We start from the raw sequence: 19,343 nt of genomic DNA on the forward strand, positions 1-19,343 counted from the left end.
AAAAAAAAAAAAAAAAAAATACACCACCTGAGAAATCAAGGCAAAACTTTCCAAAAAGGTTAGAGTGTTGGAAAAAATAATCCATGAAGAAAAATTAAAAGGATTTGAATTATTTACACTGGAGAGAAGTCTGCGGAACAATTTAACCATGTTTTAAGATTATGTAGTTAACCATACAAAGAATGGAGATTAATCAGTCTGCGTATCTAGAGACAACAGAGAAGAGGAAGTAAGGCAGAAGGAGAGATCATACAAAGGTTTTTAGGTCAAACTTAAGGGTTTCTCCGAAAATTACTTTTATACACCTGAATAGGTTCCAGAGGGAGCTTATGTTCTTTGAAAATATGAAAAATAGGACAATATCCATATGGAATTGTTTAGGCAGGCCAATGCCTAAAAGTTGGGGTCAGGCTATCTGACTTTTCATGGACAGAGCATCTTCAGTCCTGTTGCTTGAATTTTTCTGGGGGACAAAATATAAACTGACACCAGTCCAATTTCAAAGGCATCGTGATTAATTGTTTTCAACTCTTTCATAGGTGTCTCAAAGTAAAAGGGGAAAGATTAATGATCCCAAAGGAGGTATTATTCCCAGCTTCCTATCTGATAGTTTACTTGCCTGTTTTAAACAGACCATTTCCTTCCCTATTAAAAAGTAATAGGGAAGGTTTTTTCACCCTGGCCTTTTTTATCTCAAAAGGGTCAAATTTCAAAGTACTTATAAGAAGGAGGTGGGGGAAGTACTTTTAAGAGGAAACTAAGACAAAATCCTACCAGTAATCTGTTTCCAGCAGCCAAAATCAGTTGAGTTCCATCAGGCTTAAATGCGATGTCATTTATACTAAACAGGAGACAAGACAAAAAGACAATTAGGAACCAAAATGATGAAGTCTGCTAATGGCCAGGAAAGTAAACTTTATTTCCATTAAGAAACACTGTATGTGTGCTGAGGAGAAAAAGAATGACTAAGAAGTGCATTTGTTGCAAATTCCATTTAACCGCTACACCACAGAAACCCATTCAATCGTGATCCACTCAGTAGTTAGCTCTTTGTTCCAATTTCCTCTTGTCCAGAAGCCAGACATAAAAAATTATTCAAAGGGTCGACAGTTGAGGGTACTAACTCTTAAAATAATACCATGAAAACTAGACAACCTGAGAGACTGTGTGAGGGCCAGTATATCTACCGATACTGAGTCCCTCTTAGGTGCTAGGCACCAACAGATATGAATGGATCATAGTCTCTCCCTCCCCTCAGGGAAATTACCATCCAGACAGGTGCGAATCAGACACTTTCACAAAGAACTACCATGTGTCATCAATTCTAAAGCATACATTTTTTGTTTCACATTTTCTCACCTCTGAGGTTAGGATGTGTCTCATAATTGATGTTTCACTGTTACTGTCAGCATTTTTTGCTTTCTTATTGATACACAAAACAGTGGTATATTATAATCAATGACCTATTAGATTGAATGAAATACAAAATAGTACTCTGATAAAAGGCTTTAAGAGATACACGAAAACATATAGGATTCTACGGAGGAAGACACAGTGATACAAGAGCTAGAAAGAAATTATTTAGGCAGATAGTGAGAGTAACAGAGTCTTCAGTGGAACTTTCCTTTAACAAAAAGCAGCCCAAGAAATTATTTTTTCTAACAAACAGCAGCCTGAAAAATTGAGCTGCAAACATAGATAGGGAAGCAGAGGCCAGGCACAGTGGCTCATGCCTATAATCTCAGCACTTTGGGGGGCCAAAGTCTGGAGTTCACACTCCAGAATCACAAAGTCTGGAGTTCAAGACCAGCCTGGCCAACATGGTATAACCCTGTCTCTACTAAAAATACAAAATTAGCCGGGTGTGGTGGCAGGCGCCTGTAATCCCAGCTACTTGGGAGGCTGGAGGCTGAGGCAGAAGAATTGCTTGAACCCAGGAGGCAGAGGTTACAGTGAGCTGAGATTGTGCCACTGTACTCCAATCTGGGTGACTAAGCAAGACTCTGTTGGGGGTGGGGGTACAAACAAACAAACGAACAAGAAAAAACATTTTACAACCTATTCTCTCTGAAGCCTAGTACCCAAAGGCTTCTTCTGTAAATAACATGGGTCTCCACAATACATTATCTTAACTAGATATTCCTTTTTGTTGCTCAACTAATTGTCAGCTAAAAAATGTTTAAATTTACCTATGGCCTGGAAGCCCTCACTTTGAGTTGTCTCACCATTCTGGACCAAACCAATGTATTTCTTAAATGTATTTGATTGATGTCTCATGCCTCCCTAAAATGTATATAACCAAATTGCACCCCAACCACCTTGGGCACATGTTCTGTGATCCTCCTAAGGGGTGTGGTCACTCATATTTGGCTCAGAATAAATCTCTTAAAATATTTTGCAGTTTGATTCTTTTCATCAACACAAGTAATTAAAATAATCTAATTTGACTGAAACATCTGGCTATGTGCGAGATGCTGCTACAACACGGAGAGATGAGGCTAGAAAAATGGGCTGGAGCCATATTACAAAGATTCTCAAATGCCCAGGCAGAGGATTTCACTGGTTCCAGGGACTCTAGTAAGACTGCGTCAAAAACATTTCAAGCCCTGTCAAAACAAACTATTGTTAAGGGTGTACTTACTGCTGAAGTTGCTAAAGGAAAACAAAACAAAAAACCACACAAACAACAAAACCCAACCTATAGTAAAAGTTTAGCAAAGGATAAACTTGCCGATATCAACAAAAAGAATCAAACTCTGTAAAACATTTAAAGAGATTTATTCTGAGCCAAATATGAGTGACCACAGCCCATGACACAGTCCTCAGGTGGTCCTAAGAATATGTGCCCACAGTGGTCAGCGTGCAGTTTGGTTTTATGAGACTTCAATCAAATGCATTTAAGAAATACATTGGTTTGGTCCAGAAAGATGGAACAACTTGAAGCAAGGGGCTTCCAGCTTATAGGTAGATTTAACATTTTTCTGGTTGATAATTGGTCATGTTTATCTAAAGTCCTGGCGTCAACAGAAAGGCATGTCTGGGTTAAGAAAAAGGATTGTGCAACTCAAGTTACTATTTGCAGAGGAAGCCTTGAGGTACTAGGCTTTAGAGAGGATAGTTTGTAAAATGTTTCTTATCACACTTAAAGTTGGTGTTGATGTTAATGCCAGAGACGTATACTGAGGCATATTTGACCCCCATTTCCATCGTGGCCTGAAACAGTATCTCAGGTTAAATTTTTAAAAGAGCCCTGGTTGAGGAGGAAGTCCATTCAGATGGTTGGGGGTGGGGGGCGTTTGAATTTTATTTTTGGTTTACACCACTAATTTAAAAACCAAATTTGTCAGTAACCTAAATGTACACTCTCAGTGACAGTACTTTGAGCTCTTATTCCAAACAGCACCTGCTGAGTTCTTAAAATGTATTATTTTATTTCATCTCCACAATAATTCTGTGACAGAGGTAGGAATGATCACTTTGTTTTGTAGATGAGGATACCATGGCCCAGAGAGGTCAAGTACTTTGCCTGATGTCACACTACTAGCAAGTGCCAGGGCTAGGATTTCAACTCAGGTCTGACTCTAGAGTCTGTGCTTGTAATTACCATGCTATGCTGCCTTCTGCTTCCTTCAATTACTGCCGAGTGTGTCAAATTTGTTAACCTTCATACTTTAATAACAACAGTGTCTAACATTTATTGAACACATGTATTATTGTATATGCCAAGTACTGTTTAAATGATTTACATTTATTAACTCATGTTAATCTCAAACCAACCATATACTTGTTTCGCAGATGAGATTAAGGCACAGAGAAGTTAAGTAACTTGCCTGAAAATAAAGTGCTACTGAATGGAAGTGGAGCCAAAATTCAAACCAAGGCAATCTGTTGTGTTTTTTTCTGTTTTGTTTTTGTTTTTTTGAGGCAGAGTCTTGCTCTATCACCCAGGATGGAGTGCAGTGGCGCGATCTTGGCTCACTGCAATCTCAGCCCCCCTCTTACCATTTCTAGCCATTCTCCTGCCTCAGCCTCCCGAGTAGCTGGGATTACAGACACCTGCCACCACGCTCAGCTAATTTTTGTATTTTCAGTAAAGATGTGGTTTCACCATCTTGGCCAGGCTGGTCTTGAACTTCGGACCTCATGATCCACCCGCCTCGGCCTCCCAAAGTCCTGGGATTACAGGCATGAGCCACTAGGCCCAGCCAACAAATATACATTGATCTTATATTTACTTTATATAGAAACTCAGAATTGGAAAGGACTCTAGACCTTGTCATGCAGTCCAACTGCCCCATTAGGGCCAGAATTCCTTATAGATAGCCATCTAGGCTCTGCTTGAACACTCCAGGGCTGGGAGCTCACTCATTTGCAGGCAGTCTACTCTACTGTAGGATGGTTCTCTCTCTCCACCTGCCTCTCTATATAAAAAACACATATTGTCAAAAGACACACTGTCAGATTCCATTGCAGAGATACAGAGGAATACTGCAAATTGTCCTCTGACAACCCTGCACCCACCTCACTGTAAACTGAAGTCCCATGGTGCCTCTCCAACTCCTGCATAATCTGACCCAGCCCCACTTAACTCATTTTGTAATCTTAGGCAAATAATGTCACCTCATTAACTCTCAATTTCTTCATTTGTAAATGAGATTAAAATTCTAACCTCACATGATGTAGAGATTAAACATAACATGCATAAAGATATGTGGCCTATAGCAAGTACTCAGTAAATACTTGCTGGCATGAATGGCTACAGCAGATGCTAGCATGACTAGAATACGGTAGGCTAGCCTAATAAGGCATCCTGGCTGAGACAAACCTGGAGCTGTGAATTTAAGGGAGAAAACAAGGGAGTTCATAGAATAAGAGAGCATAAGGGAAGGATCTTTGGGTAGGAAAATAGAGTTTTCAGCTCAACCTAAAAATATAAATTTTAATGTTGCAAGACTGGGGAGGAGGGTCAGGAGGATCTTTTAGCAAAATGCACAATTTGACATGGAAAGCAATTGGGAATCACTCTAGGTTTATGAGAAGTAGATCAGCAGCAGGTCTTGAAAAAGAGAGTTCCTACTGCTATGTAAAGGTTAAAATAGAAACGAAGGAGCAGATTGGGAGACAATGGCTGGTTTAGTTGTTGCGGACTAATCTTTGACATCTAGGATTTTTTTTAGTACTATTATCTATTTTTTTAGCTTTTTGTTTTGTTTTCATTCTGGGCTATCAGCTGGTATATCTAGCAGCCATCAGGATTGATGGCCTATAGAACCCCTACATCCCTTATCCTAATAGGTTGTTTCAAACCTGAAATGGGCCAAAAACCAGACAACCAATCTTTGTTCATCATTCATTCACTCACTTATTCATTCATTTATGATACATCTACCCATAGTATTTCATTTTATATATATATATATACATCTCTAATATTTTATTACTATCCATAGTAACAACCACCACTGACCTGACTAGGCTCTGGGATAATTTGGAAATGAGTAAGACACAGCCATTGCCTTTAAAGGGTTTATTAGACTTCTGGAATAAACAGATTTAAAAAATTAACTTACACTAAACAGATTCTGGAAGCACCACAAGAGAGAAATGAACAAAATTCCAGGCCAGAGGTTGAAAACAGAGCAAATCAGGCTGCATTTAGCCAGCAAATGTTTTGCTTGGCTCACATGGTGTTTTATTTTTTTTCAGAGTAGATGCTAACATTTAAAAATTAGGCCATTTCACACAAAAACCCAGATTTCTAGCTTCTGGTAAAAACAGGAAGCGCCAAGCACACTAGGCCAAATTCCTGCATGGTGGTAACTGGCAGGAGCTGAGCAGCAGCTGCCCCTTTTAGGGCGAGCACAAGCTCTGCAGTTTGCCATACTTCTCGCCACTCTCTATTACTCTCTGGTATTGAAGCCAAATGTTCAGTTGCCAGCTATTATCAGCTTGTGCTATAGGTACATTTATAATAAAGGTAAAATAATTTTTAAAAACTCAAATCTCTATTAAAAGTAGAAATGAAAGATGCACTGGCAGGGCTGTGTGTTTCAAGAAAAATGGGGTGTAGCATACAAGACTATTCCTAGGGAAAATACGCAATTCCTAGTGTTTAAGATGCAAATAAACATCTATTTATGTTACCTGCCTGTCTCCTACAGACATTTGAGTTTGCCACCTCTGTAATATAAGGAAAAATTAATGTAGTGACTGAGAGCACTGACTTTGGAGTGAGGAAGACCTGAGCTTGAAAGCTGGCTCCACCACTCACTGTGTGACCTTGGCAAATTATCCACCTTCTCTGTGCTTCAGTTTCCTCATATATTAAATAGAGGAAATTATAGTACCTCCCTCAGAGACTGGTGAAGAGACAACAAGATAAAGGATATGACGTGCTTAGCCAGAGCCTGGCACATAGTGTCAGCTACCACTACTGCCAAGCACAAAAGAGAGGACCCATCTCCAACATAAGCCTTGAAGACGTTCAGGATATCCGTGTGAGATGAGAAGAGACAGCATGCTTTACACAGAGAAAGACCTTAGTATGCACAGAACCAACACAACTAACATGCTCCAGTGGCCAAAACAGAGGCTTCACAACGATGCTGAATGATTTTCAAAGTCAGGCCGAGACCTATCCAATAAGTAAGGACATGCCAAAATAGACTGTTATGTGACAGATTGAGGGGGTAACAATGGAATAGGATATTAAATAACTGAATCAAAAGGTGACAAGGTCATTCTGCTTCAAACTTCCCAGTTAGTAGAGGCTGCGTTTGATGCTCATTTTGAGCACTTCTCTGATCATACCTGCCATTCTCCAGTTTTAGAGACTTCAGACCTCTAGTTTAAAGGCTCCCTAGCAACAATAGCTAGATACAGTTTCTTCAGTTTTGTTTCTCCCTACTTTAGGTTTTACTTTTACACTTAGAGCAAGAGGCGCTGATTTTATCTTACACTTAGGTCAAGTGACACCGTTTTTCACAATGGGGTAATAAAGTTTCCTTGTAAAATGTGAAATTATAATCAAGATAAAATAAATGAGACACTTGAGAGACAAACGTCAAGTAAACAAGAGTATGGGCACTACGTGGATGTGGCAAGAACTGTGAAGTTTGGGCAGCTTCGTGCTGTGTCGTGGGTGTGAGATGAGCCCAAGGCAGCGACAAGGCCAAACCGTGAAGGCAGAGATGCCTCCACCGGCCACTACAGGCGTGGCACCTCCCTTTGCCGCTCTCCAAACCTCGGGATTTTCTCCAACCGCCAAGGAGTGGGAGGATGACCCTGCAGTCTTCCAAGCCGGGGTTCAGTGCCCTCGGCCCAGGCAGCAGGCCCGCTGACCCCCTCAAACACGCTGCAGCGGCTCGCGCAGTCCCCGCGGGGACTCGGCCTCCCGCTCCTCGCGGATCGCCCCGCTCCTCACCAGTGCTCGGCTTTATCTCTCCACGTCAACACGGCCCTCATCGCGGCTTCCCTCACGCCTCGGGCTCCTCCTCCGAGTCTCTGCGACAGTCTCGGCAACCGCCTCAGTAACCAGTAACAGTAGCCACTCCACAAACCACTTTGGCTCCCCGCGTTACCCCTGGCAACGCACATGCGCAGTAAGCTGCGCGCGAGCGCGCCTTTCTCCGACCGCGCAAGTCCGAAAGGGAAGGCGAGCAAAGAAGCAAAAGCAATGGTGGAACCGGAGTCCAGAAGGCGCCGGCGCAACCGGAGAGCGCGCGATTGGTCGGGGCGTGTGGGGCGGTGCGTCTTCCTCAATCATGGATTTGATTGGTGGAGCGTGGAAATGGCGCCTGTAGCCGAGTGGGCGGCCGAAAAGCAGCCGCGGTGTCGGGGCGCTTTTGCGATCTTCAGACCTCGGTTGCAGTCTAGCGCCGCGCGTTGAGAAGGTTTCACGTCTAACTCCACCCCACATCTAGGGCGTCGTAGCGCTCGGCTAGTTGCTGCAGCTGGAGCCTGTTCGATAGGCACGGCTGGGATGGAGAGCTTGAGCCTGGGGGACCGCAGAGCTGCCCCTGCAGTGTCCTCTAGTGAGCGCCTATTCCCAGACCCGCCGAGTGACCTCCGGCAAGTTATTGTCCCCTTTCGGGCTTCAGTTTACCACCTGTAAAATGGGATCGGAAGAGTGGACTGTGTGTGGGCCTTTCTAACCTTTGACAAAGGGTCGGCAGAGACCTTAAGGCCCACGGGTTCAGTTACTAGGAGCTGGGGCTGAAGCTCAGATGCTCTTCCTTTTCTTCCTGTGGGATCAGCCCTGGGGTGCGCCCGACTTCCTCATCCAAGATGACTAGGGAGCTGGGGGGAGCCGGGAGGTTTTGTGCAAGAAGTACGCTTGGGTCGGAGGATCCTAGGAAGTCATTTGAGAACGTGTGTGATAGGAGGTTAAGATTTACTTACTTTTTTCAAAATGTAATCCTCAGAACTACCTTGAAAGAGGCATCACCTTTTTACAGTTTTTTTTTACAGAGACTTCGAGATGTTAAGCAACTTGCTGTTAAACTTATACAGCTGGCAGAGCTGGGATTTGAGCCCCAGTCTCTTAAGAGTTTTTGCTGATTCCACCAGGCTTCAGTATCTTTATCTCTAAAACTGTAAACAATATTCTTTCATAAGATCTATCCAGCTCCTCAAAATTATTTTACCCCAAATTACAACAGAAAACCTTGGTTCTAATTCTAGTTCTTGCATAGTTTCCCTATTTGTAGAAAAGAAGTTGGGTTAGATGATCTCTCCAGAACCATCCACCACCTTTTACAAGCTGTAGTTTAGGATACATTTGACTGAAATTTTTCTTTTTTACATTTTTAAATTATGTTTTCATCATAGAAGACACACTGGAACTTTAATGAAGTTTTAGTTTGTTTTTTTGGTGGGTTTTTTTTTTTTTTTTTTTTTTTTTTTTTTTTTTTTCTGTCACTCAGGCTGGAGTGCAGTGGCACAGTCATAGCTCCCTGAAGTTTTGACCTGCCAGGCTCAAGCAATCCTCCTGCCTCGGCCTCCTTAGTAGCTGGGACTACAGGCATGCGCCACCATGCCCTGCTACTTGTTTTTTTCATTTTTTGTAAAGACGGGTCTCACTGTATTGCCCAGGGTGGTCTCAAACTTTTGGGCTCAGGTGATCATCCCATCTCCTCCTCCCAAAGTGCTGGTATTACAGGCATGAGCCACCTTGCTTTGCCAACTTTTTTCAATAATAGTATGTTGGAGAAGTATTAACCAAGATTTGGTAGACTTGGGTTCTGGTGTCTGTTTTGCAAGTAATTTAACCTTTCTGTCCATGTTATCAATTTCACTCAATTTTATCAACAAATTGAGAGTAAACCTTATTATACCTACAAGGTTACCATGAGGATCAAGAATGAAGAAGATTGAAAAATTCTGTATCAGAAATTATTTACCTTCTGGAGGGTTACATCTGATGAAAGTGATAGACACTCTGTCCCAGAAATTTTACGTTATGTAAAACCTTTACCTCACTTATTTGCAGAGAAGTCAGCATGACTGACTGATATATTTAAGCATTTTCTGCTGCTTAAGAGCTCAGGTTAAGAGCTCAGCTATTGGTTCATATTCTCAAATTTATGCTAAGTAACCCCAGAAATCTTTATAATAGCCCTACTCAGTGATTAATTCAAAAAGTTTCTAGCTTGACCTGTTTGTTGTGCAGAGATTTCCAACACTTTTTAAACCTGTGCTGTAGCATATGGGAAGCTTTCAGAGGATAGGAAAATACTAGCATAAGACCGGTCCATACTGACTTTAATATCCTCCATTTTATTTATTGATTGATTGATTGATTGAGATGGAGTCTCACTCTGTCGCCTAGGCTGGAGTTCAGTTGTGGCACAATCTTGGCTTCCTGCAACCTCTGCCTCCTTGGTTCAAGCAATTCTCCTGTCTCAGCCTCCCGAGTAGCTGAGACTGTAGGCGCCTGCCACCACGCCTGGCTAATTTTTGTATTTTTAGTAGAGACGGGGTTTCACCATATTGGTCAGGCTGGTGTCGAATTCCTGACCTCAGGTGATCCACCAGCCTCGGCCTCCCAAAGTGCTGGGATTATAGGTGTGAGCCACCACACCCAGCCAGTCTCCTCCATTTTAATGTGAAAAATCTGTATGGTTCCCGAATTGTCATGGATTAAAACTGAGCAGGCAGTTGAAGATAAATTTTAAATAAGTTAATCACTTAGACTTTATTTTTCCAGCAAGGAAGATGATACTGTGGAATTGAAAAGAGTGGGAGAAGATGAGGAACAAATGATGATAAAAAGAAGCAGTGAATGTAATCCCCTGCTACAAGAACCCATCGCTTCTGCTCAGTTTGGTGGTACTGCAGGGATGGTATGCCATAAGTCTGCCCCGTGTGGATGGGAAAGAGTTGTGAAGCAAAGGTTATTTGGTAAAACAGCAGGAAGATTTGATGTATACTTTATCAGGTAAGTATATAAGATGGTAAAGATAGTACAGCCAAATAATTTTGTCTGGGCAGATAGTGGGAGCATAGTAGGAATCTTGGCTTCTTTATATTTTTACCATAAAACCTTTGCAGATTCTATTCTTTCGATGTCGCTATTTAATTATATCAAGTAATTTGGGGAACATTACATACATTTTGTCCCTCATACTGTGAATGGTTAATGGGTAGGTTGCATTTAAGTTATATTTATAAATTTATTTTATATTGTCAGAGGAAACCGTTTAAAAGTGCCGTTTATTACTTTTTCATTTTTAAATAACAGATGCCCATGGCAACATTTGGAAATTAATTAGAAATCTGAAATGTGATCCAGTTTTTTTAAAAGTCCCTTCCATTTGCTAGCAGTAAGTGTCCTTTAATATCATTTTCTAGCCCACAAGGACTGAAGTTCAGATCCAAAAGTTCACTTGCTAATTATCTTCACAAAAATGGAGAGACTTCTCTTAAACCAGAAGATTTTGATTTTACTGTACTTTCTAAAAGGGGCATCAAGTCAAGATATAAAGAATGCAGCATGTCAGCCCTGACATCCAATCCTCAAAACCAAAGTAACAATTCAAACCGGAACCTCAGGACACGAAGCAAGTGCAAAGAGGATGTGTTTATGCTGCCAAGAAGTAGTTCAGAGTTGCAGGATAGCAGAGGACTCTCTAAGTTTACTTCCACTCATTTGCTCTTGAAAGAAGATGAGGATGTTGATAATATGCACTTCAGAAAGGTTAGAAAGCCCAAAGGAAATGTGACAATTTTGAAAGAAACCCCAATGAAGAAAACTAAAAAAGGATGCAGGAAGAACCGTTCAGGTTTTGCTCAAAGTGATAGCAAAAGAGAATCTGTGTGTAATAAAACAGATGCTGAAAGTGAGCCTGTTGCACAAGAAAGTCAGCTTGATAGAACTTTCTGCATTTCTGTTGCTGGAGCATGTGGTGAGACCCTCAGTGTGACCAACGAAGAAAAGGGCCTTGTAAAAGAAAGATCATTGAGTTCAGGATCAAATTTTTGTTTTGAACAAAAAACTTCTGGCATCATAAACAAACTACATTCAGCCAAACACGCAGAACACAATGAGAAGTGTGAGGATACCTTTTTAGAATCTGAAGAAATCGAAACAAAAGTAGAAGAAGTTGGGGCGAGGAAGGAACATTTGCATATTGACATTTTAAAACATGGCTCTGAAATGGACAACAACTGCCCACCAACCAAGAAAGACTTTACTGGTGAGAAAATATTTCAAGGTATCCACTGCGTTCAAGCACTGTTAAGCATTATGTGATGAGGAATTTATAATCCTGCATCTCGTATTCATGCCTGTACATGGTTAAGGTGGGAAAATAGAGCCAAGAAATATGGCCAAATATGAGATACTTCCTACCCGTCTATCCTAATACTTTATCTAACTGATCTTCTAGCAGTTTCCTATGGCAGAGAGAAAATCAGCTGACTACGGTCATGATGCCATGGCAAAGGAGAGTGTTACTGTTGACAGCTGCCGAGGTCGCTTTCTGGGGCAGCAGCTGGGACTCTCCTTCTCAACAGTGCTTTCCCTTCTTCCCACCTTCTTTCCAGCCAATGATCTTAAAACTTGAAGGAAAATTAAAAATCTTCACTTGTGAAAAATTTAGGGAAGGCTTATATACATAAATGGGTGGAGAATATTTGGTGCCTTCTCTTCGTACCCCACTTACTGCTAAGTGTGACTTCCAATATAATTTTGTATATATAATAGTAATTTTTATCTTCTATTATAATGTAATGCTTCTCTAAAATGCTTTAGAGCTCTAAATAATTCAAAAGTATAATCACATAGTTCATCAATTATTTGTAATATGCTCTTAATACAGAATTCAGAACTTAGCAGTTTTGTCTTTATAATACCTCAGTGAATAAGAGATAAAAAGGAGACCTTTGAGCAGCCCTGTATTAGTTATTCATTATGCCATTATGGTATAATGAATAACTCCTTTAAAGAATAATAATTGTACTTAAATTCCTGTGGGGAAATAGCCTGGACACATTTGTGAAGTAGATTAGATTTGATTCTTGCTCCCAGTCCTACCCATGATTTTATGTCTTTTCTGGGCCTGGAATTTCTCTGGTTTTAACACAAGATGGCCATATATACCTAGAAACTGTGTAAGAACTCTTCAAGTCTGCATCCTGAGCACTGAGCTTCTTAAAGAAAGCTTTGAGGTTTATGTAGATTTATTGCTAGCAAAATGGACAAATTAAATATTTAATACTTTTTTGTGGTAAGATGGAAATAGCATATTCATCCTATACTTAAAGGAGTCTAGTTCTCAGCCGGGTACGGTGCTTACGCCTGTAATCTCAGCACTTTGGGAGGCCAAGGAGGGTGGATCACTTGAGGTTGGGAGTTCGAGACCAGCCTGACCAACACGGAGAAACCCTGTCTCTCCAAAAACTCCAAAAATTAGCCAGGCATGGCGGCATATGCTTGTAGTCCCAGCTACTTGGGAGGCTAAGGCAGGAGAATCACTTGAACCCTGGAGGTGAAGGTTGAGGTGAGCTGAGATCACACCATTGCACTCCAGCCTGGGCAAAAAGAGCAAAACTCCATCTCAAAAACAAAAAAAGTCTAGTTCTCATCATGAGATGAAGTACTCTTACGTTACTAGGTGTCCCATGAAATAGTAAAGATTCCCATTGGCTTAGCTAGAAATTGCCAAGTAAACTTGGCATAAAGGAGACTAGTTAGTAATTATTTATAGGAGCCCAGAGAAAAGGTTGTCAAATAACTAGTCAGAGCAGTTTCCTTTGTTCTGTTTTTTACTCTCTACTGGGCTTTACCTATTCAAAGTAAAATGGCAAAAAAACACTAGTCTAATTATCTGGAGACCTGGATACCTGTCCCTGTTTATAGTCAATCCCAGTATCATTTTGGGGTGATTGCTTAATTTCGAAGCCTTAGTTTCTTCATCTGTAAAATAGAGGTAACCACCCTGACTAGTCCTGTTTTTCACATCAAAAATACTGTAAAATAAAAAGAGAAGTGAAAAAGATGCTATACAAATGCAAGGTATTATTAACTCATACTCAAATTGAGAGGGTATGGCTAAGGAGTATTAACATGTGATTTTAGAAATTTGAGAAGTCTGATAACACTGGTTCCCAGTAGATAGAGATTCTCAATAGGTAGTTGTCTCAGATGCTCCAGGATTCAAATTGTAGGTTTTCCTGTAGATTCTGTTTTGTCTGATTCCCTTTTTTTTTTTTTTTTTTGGTAAATGTAAAAGTAAGTATTCACTGCAGAAATTTTGGGAAAATATAGAAAAGTAAAGAAAGAAAAATTAGCACTTAGCAACAACTGTTATATCATTTTGGTTTATTTCATTCTTAACCTCTCTGTTTTTATTTATATATATTTCCCCTTTTTATAAAATTGGGATCATGTGTAGACCATTGCTCTTTTTCACTTAAAAGTTAATGGGAAAATATACACAATAGTGTCTCAAAAATATTTTAATGACTGCGTTATACAAATGTATCATAATTAAATATATTCCATATTGCTTTTAATTTTTCAATACTATAAACTCTGAAAGTAAGTCGTAAAGAACTAGTGTCACAGAGTGCTTAAAGGTGAGGACTGAGGAGCCAGACTGCCTGGATTTGGATTTTAGCTCCGACACTTAGTATCTGTGTGACCTTGAGCAAGTTACTTAGCTCCTCTGTGCTTCAATGTCCTTATCTGTAAAGTGGAGATAAAATAGTACTAAGTTCATGGGTCATTAGTCAGATTAGTTGGGTAATTTTTGTGAAGGGCTTAGAGTAGTGCCTGGCATGATTTATAATAGCATTGATATTATTATTTGCATCCCTGAATATTCCTGTAAGCTAAACATAGACTCAATAAAGTGTTCACTTTTCCTTTTCAGAAGATACCATCCCACGAACACAGATAGAAAGAAGGAAAACAAGCCTGTATTTTTCCAGCAAATATAACAAAGAAGGTATCCCTTTCCCAATCAGAACAGCGAATTCTAATTCTATTTTGGGTTTTCCATTCTGATGCAGTATGTTTGTTTAGCTCTTAGCCCCCCAAGACGTAAAGTCTTTAAGAAATGGACACCTCCTCGGTCACCTTTTAATCTCGTTCAAGAAACACTTTTTCACGATCCATGGAAGCTTCTCATCGCTACTATATTCCTCAATCGGACCTCAGGTTTGGGGATTATTATCATCTTTGTCTTAGTAGAGACAGTGTGGTAAGGAGAAAGCACTGAATTGGGGCCTGGCTTCAAAGTCCATTTTGAGTGTGTCACCTGGGATAAGGCAGTCCCCCTTCACCCTTAAGCTCTTCACCTATGAGGAAGTTAGACTAGATGATATCCAACAGATCTTTTAGAATAAAGAGGTAGATTTTCATTTATTTTCGACTTCCAAATTAGTTTTGATCGCCAATGAAAATCAGTTAACTTTTCTCCACCCTCTGTCGTGTGTATTTAAAAGTATCTTTTTTAGTGAATGTACCTTGTGTTCTATGTGCTTCTACTTTTATTATCTGCTGATCTGATTATTTAAAAGCTAATCATGCAAGGCCAGTTTTCAGCATAACTTGGACTACTAGCCCAATATAGTAGCAGTGTTGGCATTCGATTCTGAAATGGTTGCTGGTTCAGATAATGGCTTCTCACCAGTGGTTTTTATTTTTATTTTTATTTTTTTTTAAAAACCCTCTGGATGAGATTTCTAGATGAGAAACTACTTGAAGGTGAAATCAGCCCATCTGGAGTCTTGTAATCATACAGTTACTTTTACTTCCCAGGCAAAATGGCAATACCTGTGCTTTGGAAGTTTCTGGAGAAGTACCCTTCAGCTGAGGTAGCAAGAAACGCAGACTGGAGAGATGTGTCAGAACTTCTTAAACCTCTTGGTCTCTACGATCTTCGGGCAAAAACCATTGTCAAGTTCTCAGGTACTTTCCCACATACCCAAAGGAAAAACATAATACGTTGTGCCTGTTTAAGAGAGCCACACCTTAAACTTTAATGTCCTCAAATATTATATTAATGGAGGTTTTTCAGCTCAAGCACCAAAGGCATTTTAAAAAGCCCACTTTCCCCAAATCACAGTCCCCCATTGACCCAAACAATAAATCTTTGCCCGACACTAGGTCAGGCATGTGAGCAGAATTAGGGGAAGAAGTCAGTGAAGCAGAAAGCCTAGTTCTTGACTTCAAGGACGTGACCTCTGTCTCATTAGCACAGCACAAAATAGTGGTTAGGAATTGGCTAATGATATGGGTGCTGCAGGAATTCAGAAGGAAGAGCAGTCACAGCTGGGGTTGCCTGGAAAGAGCCTTTCCTGCCCTTTCGGCTGTTCTCTCCATCCTGCCCCATCACCACACATTTTGGGAGGGTGTCTTTAGAAGCTGACCTGATATGTGGGTTGTTGTATTCTTCAGATGAATATCTGACAAAGCAGTGGAAGTATCCGATTGAACTCCATGGGATTGGTAAATATGGCAACGACTCTTACCGAATTTTTTGTGTCAATGAGTGGAAGCAGGTGAGGCCCACTCCCATCCATAATTCAGTACATTTAGGCTCTGAGGCAAAATAAGTCCACCATTGTGGTTAAAACTATTTATTGGACACAAATGCTATTACAGTCACAACCGATTTTGTTCCTGGCTGCGGGGAAGCGGGTGGCATGGGATTTTGGGGTTTTTGATCTGTAGGCACTCCCAAGTCCACAAGACCAGTCCAGAGGCCTGGCCTCTGACTCATCTCCAGTGGTTTGCAGTCTGTGGCCCTGCTACTGTCCATCCCCATCTGTGTGCTGTCTCTAAGCGTCCTGTCAAAAGTATACCACTCTAGGAAATTAGGAAGTTTTGGGCCTAGAATATATGCTTGTTGGGTTTCTCTTAGTGGTCTCAGACTACTTTTGTGATGACTAGGTCCCACTTCAGCCCTGTTAAATATGCCCGGCCCTCATGCTGGTGGCATCCTGGCAGCTGGTGGGTGGCCTGGTGTCCTGCCCAGTCAGCTTGAGACTCACCCTCTTGCATTCAGCCAGTAGGTCTGGCTGAGCCTGAACTGAAGGACCACGGTCCTATCCCTGCTTCATCAGAGCAATCTATTGTGACCATTTAACCTCTCAGGGTCTATAACCTCCTTCTGGAAAGTGGGAGGTACTTGGCTCATGTCATCACCACCTCACACTCCAGTTCATGGTGAGTAGTAATTTGGACAGTACTTTGGAAACTTTATGGGATTACCTTAACATAAGGTATAACTTAAAACATTCATGAATCCCATGAGGTTAAAGGTTATAACTTTTACGTATATTATCATAATGTACTGTCCCCAAGCAAACATTTAAAAAGCCAATTTAAAAATATATATTTCTGACTAAGTTACATTAAGGTCTTTGCCTCCTCATGCGTTGCATTTCTTCCAGGTGCACCCTGAAGACCACAAATTAAATAAATATCATGACTGGCTTTGGGAAAATCATGAAAAATTAAGTCTGTCTTAAACTCTGCAGTTTTCAAGCTCATCTGTTATGCATAGCATTGCACTTCAAAAAAGCATTATTCAGTACAGCCAACCACCTTTCCAGCCATTTAGATTTTAATTAGCCCAACTAGAAGCCTAGTGTGTGTGCTTTCTTAATGTGTGTGCCACGGCGGATCTTTGCTACCAAATGTGCTTGAACATGTTTTGAGATTTTTTTAAAAAATAAATTATTTGACAACAATCTTAAAAATGTCTATGGCTTTTCCAATAATGAAATGTAGTCAGAAGTTGAAAAATACCTTTCTAAACTATCAATAATGCAAAGCAAATTTCTGTCAACCTTGCTAAAGGAAGGGTCTCACTAAATATTTTTATGGCAGGTGTGGTGGTGTACTGAGGCAAGAGGCTGAGGCAAGAGGATCATTTGAGCTCATGAGGGCCCAGGAGGTCAAGGCTGCAGTGAGCCGTGATCATGCCACTGCACTCCTGTCTGGATGAGAGAGAAACCCTGTCTCAAAAAATACATATTTTTTTAAAAAGCTAACTCTAAAAGACAAATAAGATTCCTCTGGCATTGTGTATTGTTGACAGCTCCACACTGGCCCTTAGGAATTGTAGATTCCATCCCAGCATCCATTTAATAACCTAATGTTAGTATATGCCTGCTGCTCCATTTCAGCTCACTCACTATGCCTTTTACCCTGGTCCCTTTGTGAAAACTCATCTCTCTTCCATTTGGAGTTGTTTTATACCATTTGGCTAGGCACAGTAGCTTATACCTATAATTCTAGCACTTTGAGAGGCTGAGGCAGGAGGATTGCTTGAGCCCAAGAGTTCAAAACCAGACTGGGCAACATAGTGAGACCCTCATCTCTACAAAAAAATTTTAAAAATTAGTCAGGCCTAGTAGCACACACCTGTGGTTCCAGCTACTCAGAAGGCTGAGGTGGGAGGATCACTTGAGCCCAGGAGATTGAGGCTACAGTGAACTATGATTATATTACAGTACTCCAGCCTGGATGACACAGCAAGACCCTGTCTCAAAAGAAAATAATAAGTCTTATGCCATTTTTATTACAAGTATTGTTATAGTTAAAATACCAAAGCATTTACTATTGGAAAGAAACCAAGCGAAAAAACTAGTTATTAAGTCTTAATTAGCAACTACCATTTTAAGGTATAATTTCAAAATTAAATTGATTGAATAAGTGAAAAATAAACAGTTCAGAAAACTGCCTTTGTTGTAGGGCAGTGTGGACCAAATCAGGCTGCAGTGTGATGCAGAGGTAGTTGGTTGTTTCCACTTTAGTGTCAGGTTTTAGAAGGATGGATTTTGACTAGAGAACAGGAAAACTGGCCACACCTCCCTCTCCTCTAGGCAAACATCCACTTTATAATTTCTAATCGCATTTTCATTTAACAAACATCCAAGTCGCATTCACAAAGTACAAAGCCCTGTGCTCAGGAGGGGTACAAAGATAACCAACAGTTCTGTACAGACCCTCACAAAGAGAAAGAAGGGCACCTAATAATGGAAGGGAACAAAATGGGTAAGATGTAGGGACAAGACACCCAAATATGGCAGCTAAGGTAGAGAGGGACCTCTGAAATCTTGGACTTAGCTGGGGCTGGAGGGTGTGGGGCAAGCTCAGGGTATCAGGTGTGGCTTTGTGGCATGGCTGGTGGTCACATCCCTTCTCCCCAGCATCTCCATGGGGAGAGTGGGCCTGTGTGAATGCAGGAGGCGAGCTCTGCTCCAGTGGAGCTCAGGACACAGCCAGGTTGGTCAGGCTATAGGCCTGGCTTTTCCCCTTTCTTGCAGGTGAGGTTGCCTGACTTCTGTACCTGTTAACTCATCTTTGAAAAATGGGATTGTGGTGTCTACCTTACACAATGATTGTAATTATGAAATTTAGACATGTGCTAAAATGGTGCCTGGCTTGCAAGAGTGCTGCGTAAATGTGGCCCATGGCAACCGTCTCAGGTTGAGAGGCTCACAAAGATAGCTTGTCTGAGCAAAGGAATAAGTGCTCAGGTGTTTAAACTTTTTAAAAATTGAGCTAAAAGCCACCATATAACCATTTTAAAATGTACAATTCAATGGCTTTAGTACATTTACAATGTGCAGCCGTCATCACTAATTCCAGAAGTTTGTGTTTCTTTTTTCCACTTCAAAAAGAAGCTCCCCACCTGTTAGCAGTCACTTCCAATTCCTCACCCCCATCTCCTGGCAACCATTAATCTACTTTCCGTGTCTGAAGGTTTGTCTATGCTGAACATTTCACATAAATGGAATCATACAGCACATGGCCTGTTGTGTCTAGCTTCTTGCTTAGCATACTATTTTAAGGTTCATCCATATTGTGGCATGTACTTCATTCT

The 19,343-nt window shown here is 40.9% G+C and overlaps 2 protein-coding genes across 3 annotated transcripts in view; one reads left to right on the forward strand and one right to left on the reverse strand.

Annotated features, from left to right (window-relative positions):
* LOC108286944 (intraflagellar transport protein 122 homolog) overlaps positions 1–7,725 on the reverse strand; it is a 77,950-nt gene extending 70,225 nt beyond the window's left edge. The window contains exons 1-2 of the mRNA XM_037730144.1: positions 7,424–7,725; positions 775–841 (exon numbers count right to left, since the gene is read on the reverse strand). Coding sequence (XP_037586072.1) covers positions 775–841; positions 7,424–7,596 — 240 coding nt within the window. The 5' untranslated portion in view covers positions 7,597–7,725. The remainder of the gene's footprint in view (positions 1–774; positions 842–7,423) is intronic.
* On the forward strand, positions 7,628–17,204 carry MBD4 (methyl-CpG binding domain 4, DNA glycosylase). 2 transcript variants are annotated; one of them, XM_017505089.1, is made up of 8 exons: positions 7,628–8,070; positions 10,208–10,438; positions 10,852–11,714; positions 14,376–14,450; positions 14,528–14,662; positions 15,266–15,415; positions 15,905–16,008; positions 16,903–17,204. In XM_017505089.1, exons 1-8 carry the CDS (start codon positions 7,982–7,984, stop codon positions 16,978–16,980), a joined length of 1,725 nt encoding a protein of 574 aa, XP_017360578.1. In that variant the 5' UTR covers positions 7,628–7,981; the 3' UTR covers positions 16,981–17,204. The 2 variants fall into 2 exon arrangements, with proteins under 2 accessions (XP_017360578.1, XP_017360579.1); XM_017505090.1 differs by having other exon boundaries at positions 10,852–11,696.
* Positions 17,205–19,343: the final 2,139 nt, after the last annotated feature.

This window comes from Cebus imitator, unplaced genomic scaffold (assembly GCF_001604975.1).
Source record: "Cebus imitator isolate Cc_AM_T3 unplaced genomic scaffold, Cebus_imitator-1.0 Scaffold332, whole genome shotgun sequence".
Lineage (NCBI taxonomy): Eukaryota > Metazoa > Chordata > Mammalia > Primates > Cebidae > Cebus > Cebus imitator.

Bases quoted from the DNA above. Each gene is read 5' to 3' on its own strand.
- MBD4 (XM_017505089.1), top strand. From the start codon at position 7,982: ATGGAGAGCTTGAGCCTGGGGGACCGCAGAGCTGCCCCTGCAGTGTCC. The intron at 8,071-10,207 runs GCAAGTTATTGT...TTATTTTTCCAG, and splicing joins GACCCGCCGAGTGACCTCCG to CAAGGAAGATGATACTGTGG. The intron at 15,416-15,904 runs GTACTTTCCCAC...TGTATTCTTCAG, and splicing joins AACCATTGTCAAGTTCTCAG to ATGAATATCTGACAAAGCAG.